At 46.4% G+C, this 17,851-nt stretch overlaps 1 protein-coding gene and 1 long non-coding RNA gene across 3 annotated transcripts; one reads left to right on the top strand and one right to left on the bottom strand.

Moving 5' to 3' along the window:
* The first annotated feature begins 864 nt into the window (after positions 1 to 864).
* On the top strand, positions 865 to 17,292 carry exoc2 (exocyst complex component 2). 2 transcript variants are annotated; one of them, XM_049722025.1, is made up of 28 exons: positions 865 to 1,016; positions 3,814 to 3,967; positions 4,035 to 4,211; positions 4,424 to 4,550; positions 5,244 to 5,357; positions 5,450 to 5,574; positions 7,765 to 7,845; positions 7,947 to 8,092; positions 8,205 to 8,286; positions 8,365 to 8,467; positions 9,009 to 9,127; positions 11,028 to 11,141; positions 11,346 to 11,470; positions 11,550 to 11,618; positions 11,836 to 11,993; positions 12,070 to 12,191; positions 12,870 to 12,931; positions 13,034 to 13,114; positions 13,535 to 13,594; positions 13,769 to 13,830; positions 13,901 to 13,967; positions 14,437 to 14,553; positions 14,877 to 15,018; positions 15,807 to 15,862; positions 15,930 to 16,052; positions 16,163 to 16,224; positions 16,927 to 16,986; positions 17,067 to 17,292. In XM_049722025.1, the coding sequence occupies exons 2-28, from the start codon at positions 3,850 to 3,852 to the stop codon at positions 17,158 to 17,160; spliced, it is 2,766 nt and encodes a 921-aa protein (XP_049577982.1). In that variant the 5' UTR covers positions 865 to 1,016; positions 3,814 to 3,849; the 3' UTR covers positions 17,161 to 17,292. The 2 variants fall into 2 exon arrangements, with proteins under 2 accessions (XP_049577982.1, XP_049577973.1); XM_049722016.1 differs by having other exon boundaries at positions 4,424 to 4,551; positions 5,227 to 5,357.
* LOC125970211 (uncharacterized) lies at positions 12,669 to 14,725 on the bottom strand. The gene is made up of 2 exons (XR_007482038.1): positions 14,580 to 14,725; positions 12,669 to 13,087 (listed from the first exon to the last, which is right to left on the bottom strand). It is a non-coding gene; the product is annotated as an uncharacterized lncRNA (long non-coding RNA).
* Positions 17,293 to 17,851: the final 559 nt, after the last annotated feature.

Genomic DNA, 17,851 nt, shown 5'->3' with positions numbered 1-17,851 from the left:
CCCAGGGGAGAGGGCCTTGCCTTATCGAAATTGTCTTTGTCCTGCACAATTTAGTAGGATAAATGTAATGTTATCAGTGCTGCCGTGTGCATGGGTGGTCTTCGATGCATTTGCAACAACGCTGCGCATTTCCCAGAACATGTGGAAATACCGCAATGATGCACCGTGAAAAGAGAATTGCTAAAAGAGGCAACGCTCTTGCTGACGGCCGATCCTCAAGGGAAGAAACAAACAACATGTCTTCAAAGCAGCAGTGGGCGTGATAATTACCGCCTCATTTTGTGATTCCTTTCAATTAAACTTTGACGGAAATCTCTCTCAGATGACAATAGTGACATGATAATGCAAAACACAGATACCTGCAACATAGATTGCAAATTATTGAGTTCTTGCTCATATAAAGTAAACCTTTACAAATAAAAGCGAGTTCAAAACCTTTATACCTTCCTTTCCGTTTCGTTTGCAACAAGCTTGCGGCCAATAATAATATTTTCCTCAATTTCTTTTTGCTCAACCCTACCGTCATTGTCTTACCTCAACCACAATTTGACAGTTTGTTTTTTTATGCGGAGAGGAGCTGTTGAATGTGAGTGAATGACCTTATGTTAATAAAAGTTATTTTGCTCTTGAACAGTTTGTCCACAACGAAAAAGCTTCTGTCCACCTATCGACTTTTTTTGTTTATATTTGAAGTACTCCTATTTATTCGACTGATGTATTCGACTGTGTATATTGTGTCTGTAGAGGAGGTAGTACCAGGAGCATAAGAATGTAAAATGGATGTGATTGTGACTTTGGCTTTCATTTTCCAGAATATGCCTGTGCGTCTTTTTATCCCCGCATTATTTGTCCTCGGCGTTGTCACCACTTTGTCTGGACGCAATTAGAAACCGTGCGTCAAGCCTAGTTTTTTTTTCTTCTTAACTTTTATTCTGAAAGCAGCGCCTTAGAACGGATACCGGAAGTGTGCCCGTGCTACAGGAAGCGGTTGCGACAGCTCGGCAGCGACTCTCTCAGTAAGTTTCTTATTTCTTATCTCATGTTAAGTGCAACGTCATTATTCAATTGTTGCATGATAATTAATATCCTGCGCCATATTCAAGGTCACACGAAACAGAAATAATCAATAATGATATGTTCTCTGTGTTGACACAAATTCAGTGGCCACCCTCGATTTAGCATTGAGAAATGTCAACAATGCAGATGATGCCCCTTCTATGTCTTGTCTGAAACCATTGATCGCCAGTTTTGCTCGCTCACTCACTAATTTTGGGGCGATGGAAGGAAGTTGTTTATTTTTGATCGAGGGTCTTTTTCTTTCGTAATATTGATTGTCTATGACCCCTCCCTAAGCGTTACGGATGGCTGGATGGGTACATGGGTGGATGTTTGTATTTAATCATCACGTGAGTGCAAGCGAGTGAGCATGTTGGAGGAAGGGTCACAACATGTCCCATTTCCTGCAGAGCTCCCAAGACAAAAAATGGGTGGCCCTGACTGTTGGTTTTGGATAAATGTAGTGGCTTGGCTTTTGAAACAAAATGAAGTCTTTGGTCGACTGAGAATGCACAAAACGAGTCTGACAATTTTGTCCGTTTGGCAGATGCGACGTCTCGTTGTGCGCCCGGTTTGTCCATCAGATTTTTACTACGATTAGGCTGTTTATTAGCAACTCAACTACAGTGATTGAAGAAATTACCTTTAGATCAGTGGTTCTTAACCTGGGTTTGATCGAACCCTAGGGGTTCGGTGAGTCGATCTCAGGGGTTCGGCAGAGCCTCCACTGTGGAGGTCCGAACACACCTGATTTATCGTGTAAATTTGTGATGACGCTTATCTGAACTGGTCTCGCAAAGGCAACAGCAGAAGTCACACTGATTTGCAGGTGTGTATTTTGTGCATTGTGTTGGGTTTGTTCTATGAACAAGGTGAGGTTCATGCACGGATCATTTTGTGCACCAGTAAAAAACATCGGTCTTGAATTTGAAAAAACATAAATATATTTTTCACTAAAGAGGGGTTCGGTGAATGCGCATATAAAACTGGTGGGGTTCAGTGCCTCCAACAAGGTTAAGAACCACCGCTTTAGATCATAATAATGTAACATCTGAAATTTTGAATACGTATTGTTATTATTAGTTACAGTGTTGAGTTCTCGACAGAATCTCACAGCAAATAGTTCTCACCCTCCAAACTTGTTTATATGAAAAGTGTTGACTAATAAAAGTTGGAATTTCTCATTTTGCCATGTGACTGGACGAGGCCGTCTGTCTCTAGTCGGGTAAGACACAAGAACAAATTCAGCATTTTGTTTGTTGTTCTGGGATTTTCATTTGGGAAACGGGGGACTTGATTTCGTCGAGCAAAAAGCTGAAAAGTGCCGGAGGCTGACAAACAAGTGGGCTGGGCCGGGCACTCTTGTGATGAAAGAAAACAGACTTGACCGAGAATTTGTGCCTCGATCATTTTTGAGGGCCAAAATCTCTAAATTCAAAAGCTTCGAACAGCAGTTGGAGTGAAGCAGTGCACGCTCTGAGACTAATTCCAAACACACCCATTATGAGGGAATGGGTTCCAGCTCGTTATTTCTTGGTCTCATTTTTATCTAATAAATCTCCCCCAAAATTCTAACTTGTACTTTTAACCCCCCAAAATAAGGTGTCAGCATGTTGTAAGAGAGAAGACTGTGTTTGGGGATCTTCTGACATCACAGCATCTTCATCACTCCTGTGCCAAGAAGATCTCACTAATAGCTTTTCAATCAAGACTACAACATATGTCTCGGTGCCCATGCTGCCCTTCTGCGTTTTGCGTGCGTGATCTTGTGCACCTTGGTTTTGTGGAACGAGGGGTCTGGGCAGTGTTCCCGTGTTCATGTGTAGCCTCTGGAGTAAAGTAAACACAGCGGCTCTTTTCTCATCCACCCGTCAGCAGGCGCTCCCTCGGCCTACGCTGGAGACCACACACCCAGACCACACATGCGCACACACACACACGCATACACACACGCACACGCACACACAACACACACGCACGCATACACACATGCATATACACATCTACACATTTACGCACACACACACTGGTACGTCCGCACGCTGTCCACTGTACATGTGTGCAGTGCCTCGAGTTTCTTGAGTCATTTTTCCCCCAAATTATATTCTTGCACTGTATATTATTTTAATAATTTTAGTAATCGACTGTTTATTTCATTACTTTGCTTTTAAATTCTTCTGCCCCACCACTTTACTTTTAAATGTTTTCCATACTTTTGCCTGCATGTTGTCATTTTTAACATTGTCTAAAATGTATTCAATGTAAATAACGCAGCATTGCTTCACCTTTGCTGTCATTTGAGCTGCTAATAATTTGAGGAAGAAAAATGTCTCAGGCATAAGCCACTTTGCGTGGTCGTTTTCGTCCAAGTTTACGGCGAGTGCTCGTTGAGGGCAGGTTTATTTATTCTGAGCTTTGAGGTTTACATTCTTTCTCCCCCTTGCTCTCGGCAGCGCCGTTCCTTGCTTCTCACTTTCCTTTCTGCTGTCTTACAAATAACTCTTGCGGAGCATACTTTGCATTGTTTGGAAGCTGGGGGGCCTTTTTTTTTTTTTATCGGTCAGTTTTGGGATGGCTTTAGTTTAACAGTGTAAAATTGGCCAACTAAAACTATCCAGTTGTTATTTTAAATGCTGAAATGTATTTTCCAGCCTGAAAGCACGATTTGATACCCAGTGCAGCAATATTGCATGGGTTCTTTGAAAGGGTTACTTTTGGCTTTACGATCATCGTGTCATTGCGTGTTTGCTTTTCCAGGTTTGGATCCGCCTGGCGCACCTGGCCAAGAGCAGCATGTCCCGTGCCCGTCCGCCCCCGCTCGTCACGGGCATCTCGCCCAAGGAGGGTCCGGCCTGGACCAAAGTTACCATCCGTGGAGAAAACCTGGGCACGGGCTCAGCTGATCTCATCGGTAATATCCTCAGCCCACATGATGGCAGTCTCGCATTTGACCTTTGCTTTCTCCTGCTTCAATTCAGGTCTGTCCATATGTGGACATAACTGCCTGCTGACGGCGGAGTGGATGTCAGCCAGCAAGATAGTGTGCCGCGTGGGCCCAGCAAAAGATGACAAGGGCGAAATCATCGTCACCACCAAGTCCGGAGGCCTCGGAACCTCCACCGTGTCGTTCAAACTGCTCAAGCCGGAGAGGATCGGTAAGACAATCACTCGCAAGATGGCAGCCATCGCCATCCTGTCATTGTTTCACCCTCCACTGTAGAGATAAATGACATATTTTAAGAAAGCCTGCTCACTTCCACTTTGGTCAGAAATAAGCAAAATTGCAAGAAAAATCCCGAGTAACTCGAGGGTCTCGCTGTCCAATTTTGGCGGTGCTGTTAAGATGATCGTCTTGTCGCACCGGCAGGTATTCTGGACCAGTCGGCCGTGTGGGTGGACGAACTCAACTACTACGACATGAGGACGGACCGCAGCAAAGGCATCTCCCCTCTATCCCTCCGACCCAACAATCCACTGGGCATCGACATCGACAAGTACGGAACACGTAACAGAATTCCATTAAACACGCCAAGTTCTGTACATCTGGCCTTGTTTACATCATGAGACAAATAAGCTCTCTCCATATGCAGCTTTGGAAAGACGTGGCGGCGGCCAGTGACAACGAAAATATAATAGTTCAGTGTAAATCGTTTTTTAATCAAAGCTTCAGGACTTGTGTTGCTTTCTGGTCATCACGCAGGTAGAAGGCAAGTTTGAGATGCAAATAATTGGTTGATGAAATAGTTGTTGTCATTTGGACTTATTTTTCTGACCTGACTTGTGTTTAGTGTGCAAGCATGCTTGTGCTTGTCCGCGCGTTCTCGGGTGCTGCCTCTCGAGTTTGGATAGGATTTGGCTCATTAGTTGAGATCAAGCTTGCCTAATGAAGCACGAGTTCCTCTCGGGTTCCTCTCAGGCAGCACACATTTGGCTTCCCACGCCAAACTGGAGGACATTTTTGTGTTGGCGACGCACTGCCCCCTGCTTACAATAACACAAAATCTGACAGTAGAACAGCGCCACGGGTACTTAATAAAATGAATTGCATTCAGCATCAATGCAACATGCATAGGAGGCATCTCCGAAAGGGTTTTATTCTTATAACACCCGTGACTCCAAAATGTTGAAATATTTCCCTGATTTAATTGTTGTTGTTTTTTTTTTTTTGGGGGGGGGGGTTGCCATAGAGGAAAGTTCCCCCTGAAAGACCTTGAGACGACATTTCCAGGGATGAGTGGTGACTTCACCAGTGAGAACTTCTCTGCGACCTGGTATCTCATTGAAAACCACGCAGGCTCGAGGTATGATTCTATGTTTGGAATGATTCAAACGTTAAAACCTGTATTTATTTATGTTTTTGCTGGTTAATGAAAGCCATGCTTTTGTTTCTTAGTTTTGAGCACTTGAAGATGGCCGCCAGCAATCTGAAGAAGCAAGCCAACAAGAAGAACGAGGGAAGTCTGGCCTACGTTAAAGGAGGACTCAGTACCTTCTTTGAGGCTCAGGACGCACTGGCAGGTGAGAACCGTGAAGATGTCTTGATGTAAAGTTGGATGGCGCTCAGTGGCTCGCCATTTAGACCCTGCATACTTTCAAAGCGTGAACATTTCCTTCACTGCTCTCAAAGACTTCTTGTGTTTATGCCACAGCGACCTTCAATAGACACACAGAGGCTGCTTATCCTTCTCGTAGATGTTTTCCTCTTCTGACGCGAGTGGCAACTTTTGTGGGTCTTTTAGTTTTTACGTGGTCAGTAACCGGGCAGCCATGGCCGCCCTGTACAAACGGTGTAAACGGAGCCTCGGCTTGTCATTTGTACATTTTGATTGTTTACTCTTTTATTCCGCTCGAGCCACTCTGTTACTTCCTGGGGCTATTTATAAGCACACTTTCTACCTTTGTCATTATTATTATTGCTTTCCGTATATTTGTGGCCCATTTGGGAGAACGGCAATGTTTTCATAGTGTCCAAATAAACAGAGTGGCACAGCACAATGCAAGAGAGAATATTAGGATTGCTCAAGATGATAACGGAGCCAATATGAGCAATTGGAACAATGCGCCGATCGTGCCAACTTTGTGCCCGCTGCCTAGAAGGGAAACGTACAGTTGGCGCAGCTTGTGGGGGGAGTGTCAACACGTCACAGTCCCACCTGATGCAAAGCCACCCTCGAGAACTTATTCTATTTTGTATTGGCTGAACACATTTTACGTTCTGCTATGATGCTTTCAACTCAGCAGCTGACTTTAACTGAAGCGGCTCCCTTTAAATTTTATGCAGAGATGAATCAATGTTTTTTTTCATGATTATTATGATCATTGTTTGGTCCTGGCTAAATGTTTTGGTTGGTGCCAGTAGGACTTATTCTGAAATGTCGAGTAGAAGGTTTTGGACTCGATTTCCCCCGGAGGCCACACCTCTGAGACAGAGCTGCTCTGGCTGAGAGTCCGCCTAGCTTTGTTGTGAGTGAAATGTTGAAATTGGAGGTTTTGTATTGTTGTGTCAAAAGGAAGTGTTCGAGCGATGCAGGAAACAGAACTGCTCGTGTGTTCCAAAAAAGCCCATTCCCAGGGCCGGTTCCCCCGAGCCCCCAGCCCCGACAGGAGTCAAAACATCTCCAGCTTTAGAAAGCGGCCGGGCCACGCTGTATTTTTATTCCGATTCATTTTTGTCCCTCAATAGTTGCAGGAAGGGAAGCTGCGGCTCTTCCTCAAGTCGTGGCGGAGCGATTTATCCGGAGCTTGACCCGATGTTTAGCTTGGATGGAACGTCATCGGCCCTTCAGCGTCTCACACGCACGCGTGTGACACGCAGCTGGCAACAGGGCGAAAGGGGACAGCCAAGATGTCAAGCGGCGCACACGCTCGTTTTGTCTTCTTGTGCGTCTAGTCGCATTCTTCTCTCTACGTCCCAAAGTCTTGCTTAAAACAGCCACGCGAAAGGTGCAAGAAAGCCAGAAACCTCCATGCTGATCATATTAAAAATAAAAAAAGTATGTTTGTGGAATACTTGAGTGTCTGCCTTGATGCTTCTGTGCGTCCAAATGAGCCCTTATAGTATTTATTTGGAAAGCTCTGCCCCGTCCGTCTGTCCGTCCAATCCGTCTTTTTGCTCCCCCCTTGCTCTGCTGCCTCCATTCTTTGCTAACGGTTGGAGGGAAGCACGAGAGGGAATGAGTGTATCGTTCCCTCCCCATCTTTGTGTCTTTCATCCTCATTTTGGAAAAGTCTCCTTGTTGCATATTTGAATGGCTTGACAAGTATTTGGAAGGTCCGCTTCCCCAACTCTCCTCCCCTTTGTCAATAAACCGGCCGTGCGGCTCTCAGCGCCCAGCAGCCCACGACTGCACACCATTTATTTATTCACTGGGTTAGCCGCACCGCTCGCTCGCTCTCTCGCTTTTGCTGTTTGATCCCCTACTCACTCCTTTTCAAATTCATGAAAAGACGTCGATTTCTCTAAATCATTTAAGCCGTCAGAGAATTTTGATTTTTGGCTTCTTCTTTGCTTCCAATTGTGTTTCTCCAAATGCTATCTCTCCCATGCAATACTTTTAACAAAGTGAAGTCCATAAATCGACTTTAATCTTCCTGAAATAGATTTTTTTTTCACATATTTGTGACTGTGATTTTCTTCCCCTTTCAAAAGTTTTTATTCATTATCTTTGTGCTTTAAAAACTCCTAACTTTTCTTTTTTTATGTTCCAGCTATCCACCAGAGGCAGGATTCTGATGGTACTGAACGAGTGGAGGGATCAATGACCCACCGGCTGGAAGTCATCCTCAACAGTAGACCTTTTTTTTTTGTCTCAGCCTTTCATTTTTTTCACATGTTGTGCTGTACTTTACATGCAAAGTCTTTTCTTTCTTGCTGTCTCTCTCGTTCACAGGTGCAAGTGAAACGGCGGACACGCTTTTCCGGGAGGTTTTAGGACGGAAAGACAAAGCGGACTCCACGCGCAATGCACTCAACGTCCTGCAGCGTTTCAAGTTTCTTTTTAACCTGCCGCTTAATATCGAGCGCAACATCCAAAAGGTATGACTTTGATTTCTTTGACGAGTGGAGGACATAAACGTCTCTGTAACTGATGCGGCTGGCTCCACCAATGTTGGGTTCAGCTGAGTTCACTCCTAACGTTTTGTTACAGGGAGACTACGACGTGGTAATAAATGACTACGAGAAGGCCAAATCTCTCTTTGGCAATACAGAAGTTGCCGTTTTTAAAAAGGGTAAATGGCAATTCCCCTCGTTTGTATGCTTCCGGATAAGCATCAGTGCATAATCATCTTTCTCCTTCTGCTCGAAAGTGTATGCGGAGGTTGAGACGAGGATCAGGGCTCTCAGGAGCCTGCTTCTGGAAAAACTGCTTCAAACTCCCTCAACTCTACATGATCAGAAGAGATACATCAGGTCTTGCGCTTTTGAATGTATTTCCATCATAGTAGTATCAAATCTATCCGGGTAGGTCCTCAAATGATGCTTTTCCTCCTCGATGGATGTTTTCCAACGCGAAACCGCAGAACAGTGCGGCGGCATTTTGCCATTTTGCTCAAGTCCCCTTCGTGTGGCGAGCCAGAGATGCATGTGTTGATGCTAGCTAATGAGAAACAAGTGTGCGGCTTCGTTATATGACGACAGCAGGAGGAGCCGAGCCGCAGACCAGAGAATGAATCACGTCGGGAACCGCAGGTTGCCGAGGGAATTTAATTGCTGACAGAAGGTCCAGCCAAGACTGCTGGGGATGGATGGAGGGATGGGATTGGGTGGATTTTTGCTTTGCATGGGCTACCCGGTCCCTGTACCCCATAAAGAGCGGGGTCCACTGTGTTGTTGGTCAGAAACCAGTAGGTTTTCCAAAGATAACAAATGTATACAAAAACCTCAAAGGGAGTGAAGCGAATGCCACAGAGCGCAAGATGAATTAATGTGCCTGTTTTGTCTCCTTGTGAAGGTACCTATCTGACCTGCACGCTCCAGGTGACCCAGCGTGGCAGTGCATCTACGCTCAGCACAAATGGATCCTGCAGCTCATGCAAGACTGCAGGGACGAGTTTATCGGAGGTCAGCGAGGTAAGCAACGCACATTCAAAACAAAAAAAACATTTGAGCATTTCCTGTGAACTATCCAGAGATTCGGAAGTTAGAGGAAGCCAGCCGCCTGTGACGTGGCATCCTCAGTGCGCATTCCCTACTCCGTCGTCACCCTCCTCTACCGTCACCTCCTCCCTGCGACTCGAGGCCCGCGTATTTATTTTTGCTTGAATGTCTGAATTAGATAAAGCGAGCAGATTTGGGTTTCAGGGCTTGGCCTAACTAGTGCAATTTCTCGTACAGCGTCGTACAGGAGATGGATTGAAACAATTAGCGGCGACTAAAACAGACAGCACAAAAATGTCCAGCATGATTCGTGATTCACCAAGCACACACGTGTATACACTCCACATCAGGCATTGAAGGCAAAATTACAAGTGGGTGGCTGTGCCACTCAGGCTAGTTGCAATATAAACACAACTATACCCCCGCCCCACACGTGGTCTTTCCTGCTCACCTCTTGGTCCAAAGCCGCGCCTCTTGAAATCTTGGCGAATCCCTTCGGCCAGGCAACCTTCAAGCATTCGCCATTGGGGAAACCACATCCACTGCATACCTCCGCCTCCCACTTCCCCGAACTCACCATTATCTGGCAAAAGCAAATCGCCTTGACTTTGGCTTCTCCTTCCTCCTTTCTGCTCATCACATGTTCCAGCGTGCGATCAAACATTCTGGTTTTGTTCACATGCAGGCATCGATGTTCTGATAACTGTTTTAAATAGGGGCGAGATAGCCGTTGAAGTTGCTTCCGTATGTGGGAATCTCAACGCCCCCGATCTGACTGCGGCTGATTCAATTCCAGTTCTCCGATTTCCTCAACGGCGCTTCTTCTGCCAACGTCAATACAATTTGCAGGGAAATTAGTTCATAGGAAAATAGTTTTGTCAGCGAATAATTGGAGGGACTGCGGTGTTCCCAATTTGACAAGGAGACATGAGGTTGCGATTAGGCTCAATCAGTGCGCGACTTTACAAAGGTGCCAATTAACACCTCTTTGATTGCTGCCTCCAACAGCTCCATTGGAACTCGACCGTGGAACAAACTACGCTTCAAATGCAGCGCTGGCTCACAAAAAAAAGAATGTACCTCCCGAAGCGTAATAGGACTCCGAGGAAGGTTAAGAGTCGCTTGTATTTTTTTTTTTTTTGGTCCCTGAACTGTCCCTCTCTGTCTGTCTTGTCGATGCCTCTCCGCCAACAGCTGGAACAACAGCAGCTCTCATTCCTCTAATGAGAGAAAACATTGGAGTCAAAACAACATTTTACATATCTTGTGATGTCTGAAATATGAGTGATACAGACTTTATGTGAAGCACTGTGCGTCGCCTTGTCTGAGAAACACAAACGGCCTCAATCCTAGTTGTCATTTAGGAATACAAAATGAACAAACACAACCCTGCTCGTTGGGCATGTTTTTTCGTCCATCTTATTGTCAGCCAGTGAATCTTTTCTAGTTGTTGATTCAGTGTCTATTTGGAAGGTAGCACTGTAAGCCAGCTGCGGCACTTGCTGAGGTCCACATGATGTGGTGAAAACGCAGCTCCATGTTGCCATCTGCTGGATTTCTGCTCTCAGATGAGCTGAAAAAGAGCCGCCGCACCGTGTGTGTCAACCTGCCGCACCCCAGCCCGGCTCGCACTGAGCTTCCTGCCCTGTTTCTGAAACAACAGGTCGTCTTGTTAACTGCGGGCCGGGCAAGGGCTGGCTCGGAACAAAAATAAAGATAGGTACAACCACTGAGGCGGGACCGTTTAGTGTGAAAGCCCTCTGAGATTATGGAGGAATGTGCAAATATGAAAATGAGTGTTTGATATTGATGTGTTCCTTTGAGTTCACAATTCTGCTACCGCCCCCTCTCCTCATTTTCCTGTACATTTCAGTCTGTGCCGGAGTTCTGGATCTGAATGGGGATAGCCGTCCGTCGGCTCTCGGCAGGCTGGGCCACGCATCGTCATTGAAGAGAGGCGCTAGCCTGCAGATGACACGACCAAGCAGTAAGTAGTGCGCACCTGACACGTTCGGCGCAAGCACTTCTTTGTGTGCATATACATGTTTTGGTTGCAGCAGGGGCTTGATTTGAGCCCATAATAATCCTGTGAATATTCGGGAAAGCTTTACAGCTTCACTTGGGTTGCCGCAACTCTTCAAAGTTCTGAACGGGTTGATTCACAAACGACTCGCGTATCCACCCTTTTCAGATTGGCACTTTGAAAGCCCTCAGCAGGTGCAGTTTGTGGAAAAGCTTTCGGTTGCGATGATCGGCCAGCTGCCCAACTTCTGGAAGCTTTGGATCTCTTACGTCAATGGCAGTCTTTATAGTGAGGTAAGAACGGCACCACGGTGAGACGTTCTGTCTCCAGATAGCAGAGCTTCCTTTTTTGTCTCCCCCATCACTTCTGCAGACTGGAGAGAAATCCGGACAAGTGGAAAAATCCAAGAAGAATGCGCGACAGAGGCAGAATGACTTTAAAGTACGCATGTCTTCTGAAGCCGCATTCAAGTGACTTTGGAATCCAAGTTCTCTTGACTGTTGTGTGTGTGTGTGTGTGTGTGTGTGTGTGTGTGTGTGTGTGTGTGTGTGTGTGTGTGTGTGTGTGTGTGTGTGTGTGTGTGCGTGTGCGTGTGCGTGTGCGTGTGCGTGTGCGTGTGCGTGTGCGTGTGCGTGTGCGCGCGCGTGCGTGCGTGTAGAAAATGATTGAGGAGGTGACCAATCGCTTGGTGAAGCTCGTCCGCGGGGCACTCCTTCCCTCGACGCTGCCGCCAGCGGATCAGAGTCTTTATGGAGGTTGGGAGAACAAGACAGAACTTCCCGGGATCTGGCTGACGCAAATCATTCACACTGTCAGGTCAAAAAACAAATTGGAATTCGCTCTTTCTTCAAGTCAGCTCTGCTCCATAATTTGATGGCTGCTTCTCTTGCAGGGGTTGTTACGAAGCTTTGTCCGCTCTGGAGATCCCAAATGACCTGCTCCAGGTGATCCAGGATCTGCTGCTGGACTTGCGCGTTCACTGCCTCATGGTGACACTGCTGCACACCACAGATGGTGAGGGAGGAATCCCTCACAGATTTTCTTTTGCCCGCATTTTTCTGCCTGCCTTTCCTCTGAACAGGATTTTGGTTGGATGCTTTTGGACGATGGCTGTGAAAGCACTCCACTTCCTCGATTTAAAACGCAAGCTAATCATCAACAATCTAGTGCTAACACATCAACCTTCACATACAACTTTAAAAAGAATAATAATAGCGGACGTTTTATGGGACTAAAGCTCAGTTTCACTTGTGGAGTCTGGTTAATTTAAGAAGAGTTACTTGCTTTCACATGACTGCCATTTGACTTCAGTCAACTTGCTTGAGAGGTTTTTTTCTGTTATCACATTGTGGTTTTATTTAAGCCACGCCAATTCTGTTGCGAAGGCCTTCTACGTGCGAGAAATGCCCTGTAGTTGGGCTCAGCCAGAATCAGCTGAGATCTGCTGGGATTGGCTCCAGCGAGCCGTCTACAAAATAGAGGCGCACGGCATTTTGACAATGCACCTTTTTATATTTTTTGGGTGAACCGTTCAGCTTTCAGACAGGGCTTTGCTCTTAACAGCCACATCCACAAACAAACAAATGAAGCCTCCACAACATTTCAAGACGGCTCAAAGAATGAGCGTGTTGTCAGAATCTCCGTATTGTCCTCGAGCAATCTCTAATTGGAATCTGCTTGTGTGCTTTTCAGATGTCAGGAACCTCGCCGAGAAGGAAGACTGGCTGGTAGATAACGAAGGCCTGACTAAGCTGGTAAGAACGCACGTGGCCTATTTCATTCCTGAAGCTGTTTGCAGACATTTCTCTTTTTTTGTCTTCATCCATTTCCGTGTCTTTCGTTGACGGTCTGGCCAGCCTTCTCAGTTTGAGCAGTGTGTGGTCCACATGCTGCAGTCACTCAAAGAGCCTCTAGAGATCAAGCCAGGAGAGATCAACGTAAGAAATATGAAATATACTTCTGCATCCACTGACTCGACTCGGCCACAGACGGACTGACTGACTTTTTTTTTTTGGTTCGTGTGTTTTCAAAGCGCAGCGACTTTGACTTCCTTTTCAGAATTTTGCACTTGAACTTTTCAACCTTTCCTTTGTAAAACATTGCCGTCAATCTACGGCTGCAGAGTGGCTGCACACGCTTTTAGACAATACCAAAGGCTACTCATCAAAGGTTTTTTGGAGTTACGATACATCAAACAATTTAGCCCAAATCGGCAAGGCTACAATCACAACTATGCCTTCATCATTTGATTGATCAACCCAGCTACACATACTCAACGCAAACAAATCTCATACAGACATCAATCAAGTAGCAAATATGCGCAAATGATCTTTTCTTTATGCGCCGTATTTCCGCAGATACTCCAGCTGGACCAAGTTCAAGACCAAGCCACAGACCTCTGCGTGAGCATCATGAAGGTGAGTTTGTTTTTGTCTCAAAACACTCAATGGGATGCGTGTATACTGAAGCTGCCGTGTTTTGAGTTGAGGTGCGCGTGATAGCTTGTGATGGATATCTGTCAGCCTGCTTGTGTGTGTAGCAGCCCAGTTGTGTGTTTCTCCCAACAAGCCTGACCAGAATGCCCGTGTTAGGTTTTCATCAGCTGCCTGGAACAGCTCAGCAAAAACACAGATGGAGAAGTGCCAACGTCTCAGTAAGTGCTGCCACATTGTGGTGGGCCTCTGTGAACACGTGTTAAGATTCTCTCTCTCTCTGTGTTGTAGCGTTGCCATGGATCTGTCCTCTCCAGATCGCTTTCACAACACGCAGGAGTGCCCAAGTCCAACATCTGTAAGCATCCTCTTTTCCATCATGTTTTCTTTGAAACTCGACATGTCATGTGACTGACGGCAACAGTCGACCCGAATCATTGCAACCGCAAAATGTTATCGACTTATGTGGACGAGAAGCAAATACATCCTCCTTTCCTGTAAGCCGTCAAATATGTTCATGGGGGGGGGGGGGGGGGGGGGGGGCATTTGCTGCATACAGTGCTTCTGGTAAAGGTGCAGATGGGGGTTTTCCCTTGCCCAAATATGACTCCACTCCACTCACCTAAGTTACACATTTGCATCATGTGTAGGCGTCTCCTCCCCAACAAGATTTAGCATTGAAGATTAAAATTAAATAGATTAAGATTTAAAAAAAAAACCATTCGTAATTGGTCTTTGACCTGTTGCTTTAGACCAGAATGTGCGGATGCAACAGTGTCTCTTCCATTCCATAATGGTTGATGCGTGTGCTGCTGCTGTCTTTGCAGGAACAACGCTTGCTGATCATCCTCAGTAACTGCCACTACCTGGAGAGACACACCTTCCTCAACCTGGCCGATCACTTTGACAAGCACTGCTTGACGGGCTCGGACAAGATCACACGGGTCAGTTAATAGTTGCGGCGTCTCACATTGCTGTCATCTGAACGGTCAATGAGTCAGCCGCTCTTTGCTGCGGCTCGGGCTGTCCTCAAGAAGCAAGTTGGGATGTTTCCGTGAAGCGCCGCCGAGATGCGCTCCGCTCGGCTTTATTGTACCGCATCAGAGGCCCATCACAGACACGATGACTCATGTTTGAGTCACAAAGCAAAAGTTCAGTGTAACCTTTTGGTAAAAGTCCTTTCTTTGAAAGGTCAATTTCCATTTTGTGAGGCTAGCAGAGGATGGATTTGGACTGAGTGCCGCTTTTGCTGTTGTCCGCCCGCCAGGTGAGCGTGTCGGCTGTTCGGGAACTGGACGAAAAACTCTTTGAGGCTTACGTGGAGAGGAGAGCCGACCCCATTGCAGGCTCCCTGGAGCCGGGTATCTACGCCGGCTACTTTGACTGGAGAGACTGCCCCACTCCCACAGGTACTTTGACACCCAACCCCCGCCAGGGAAGGAAGCGCTCGTCACGCACGGCGCAGGAATTCCCCCAAAACCCAGCTTGGCGACCCACTTTGAAGCCCGTACGCTAAAGAGCTCGTAGGAGGAGCGTTGCGCTTGCTTGTGTCATGCGGCCTGAAGGCCTTATTCTGAGATTGTTCGGGAGCTCACACTGCACGGTCTTGGCCTGAGAAAACACAGATGAACCCTGTTTGCATAGATGTGGTTTGCCTTAGCACGGAAATGCGTGCCTTCGTGCGTGAGAGAGAGAGACGACATCTTTTCAAATGATGATGAAAATGAAGTTGAACCTTGTTCTGCTTTGGTCTGACGAGTGTGTGCAGGCTGGATGTGAAAGAGGAACATTTTGGAATAGTGGACCGCACTTGTAGGATATGCTACTTTCGCTTGTTGCACACCCATGTGAGAGTTGTGAGAGTTGGTAGGCACCATCCAGTCGAAAAACAAACGGGGCTAATTCTCAAGATCGGCACGGTCTTGCCTTCCGCCCAAAGTTAGCTCAGCTCATCGTCTAACCCCAAACTTAATCAACGGGTGGATGGACCTCCAATTTGTTTGGATTTAGAAAAATAGTTCCCTGCCTATTGGCAATATGTGGAAGCAACAGTTTCTCTTTCCCTGCGGTCCAAAATGTGCAATGCAATAAACCACAGTTTTCAAACACAAAAGAAAGGAGCATTGATTTACATTTGACAAAACACTCCATTTAAGAAAAAAAACAATTTAGGATGCAGTGTGTCTTTCTTCTTCAGCCGTGAGAAGCTACTTAAAAGAAGCGCTGGTCAACATCATCGCCGTTCATGCTGAGGTATGACGCCCAGTTGCATTTTTTTCTTTTGTTGCCGCCTTTCCAAATAGTGTCATCTGTCCGTCAGGTCTTTACCATCTCCAAGGACTTGGTCGCTTGTGTCTTGTCCAAAATCCTTGCAACGGTTGCGGACGAGATGTGTCGCCTTATGCAGTGTGTGTCAAACTTCAGCAAAAACGGCGCCCTGCAGGTATTGCCATCGCACACTTGCTCCAAGCGCAAGCTGACGACTGCTGCCGGCGGCGAAATGTGTCAGATGGCTCGCTGGCTAACATTTGCACCTTGGACCTCCATTTTTAGGCTCGACTTGAACTTTGCGCCCTGAGAGATGCCGTCGCCACATACCTGAATGCCGAGAGCAAGTAAGTGCGACACGCGCGCACGCACCCATGTATGAACGCACGCATGCGGGCCGCCACAGACAGGAACTCACTTGGCTCGGTTCTTGAGACTGCGTGTGTTTCGTACGCACACACATCTTAACAGTCATGTGTGGCTCGCTACGATCCGTATTTATGTTCCTTGGTGGCTTGAGAGAAAGGAAGTGAAAGCAATCTGCTTCTGCTGTGTGCATTGGCTCGCTCGTGTCTAAGTGCAAAGTCATTTGGTATCGTTGAAATGATTCGTTGCCGTGGCAACCCTATATCACTCAACAGCCGTGCTCGACTGCTCCTTCTTGATGCCCGAGCGTCTCTTGTGTTGTCGATGACAGTTTGCTGGCATTCAGTTCAGTTGGAGGCTATTTTTAGATGATTGCGCCAATCAAACTTTCATCTTTAACTAACAGCTTAACCACACAGAGCTCCACAATACGGATGGAAAGTGGCCCTAAACGTACACATTTAAGAAGGCTGGCTTCAAAACAGCCCGATTTGTGAAACAAATTGGAACCATCCAGAAAGTTGGGTCAAACTTCCTGGATCAGTCCAATTTTGAACCAAGCCTCTTTATGGCCGTACACTCACACACGCGCGCACACACACACACACGCACACACACACGCACACACACACACGCAGAGTGTCTATTTGTTGCTGTGACTAACTTTGAGTCTTTTTTCTCAGTGGCAGCTTCCACATGGCTTTGGAGGCCCTTCCTCCATTATATAGCACATCAGATAAAAAGTGAGTGTGCCTGTGCCGCGCAGGTTCTGCTCAGATGTTCTTCCAGACTTGTAATGCATCGAGTGTGTGTCTTGTGCCAGGTTGCTGGAAGAACTCTTGAATACGTTTAAGAGCAGCATGCGCCTGCAGCTCACCTGCTTTCAGCCCACCTACGTCCAGCCTGTCAAGAGATAAACTCCAGCCGCTCTTGTGCACGACCGCAACTTGTGTGTCACTTTCATTTTCCACATCAAAAACAAGCTGGAGCCCAAATGTTCAAATAAAGTTTTGCTTCCAAAGCCAAAAAGGTTCAAGAAGCACAATCCATCTGAACGCATATGTTTGTCAGTGACTACAAATCACCATGTGGACCTTATTTCCGTTCAGTGCGTTTTCAGTTAATAGCACCAATATACGTTTCCTACCTTTTCAATGTACTCGTAGCGTTTTATGACAGACGTTTTCAATGCCTACAGTTGAACCACCAGGCGCACGGGAAGAGTTGAAAGACACATTTTTGTTGACGGTTGCATTCAAACGAAGGGTGTAGCCGTTCATCTGCACCCTCCACTTCCTTCGAGCCGTCTGGCGTCTCGAGGGCTTGCTCACGCAAGCACTGGCGGGGTGTGGTCCGCCGGGGCCGTTACAAAAAGCAAACAATTTTTGGCTTTTGCGCTCTCTGTGAGGCACACTCAGGCTTCAGCACTTTCCTTGCCTACACCAAAATCCTTCCTCAGCCATTAACATTGTATTTTCATTGAGAGCCAAAACAAAGTAAACTAAAACTGAAGGTACCTTTCCGCCAAAATAAATAAATAAAATAAACAACCTCATGTTCACACACAACTTGAAACTGAGAAAAGAATGACTGAAAATGTACAAATGC

The sequence above is a fragment of the Syngnathus scovelli genome, chromosome 10 (genome assembly GCF_024217435.2).
Source record: "Syngnathus scovelli strain Florida chromosome 10, RoL_Ssco_1.2, whole genome shotgun sequence".
Taxonomy (NCBI): domain Eukaryota; kingdom Metazoa; phylum Chordata; class Actinopteri; order Syngnathiformes; family Syngnathidae; genus Syngnathus; species Syngnathus scovelli.
The sequence above is the reverse complement of the archived record's forward strand: the minus strand, read 5'-3'. Positions and strand labels throughout refer to the sequence as shown.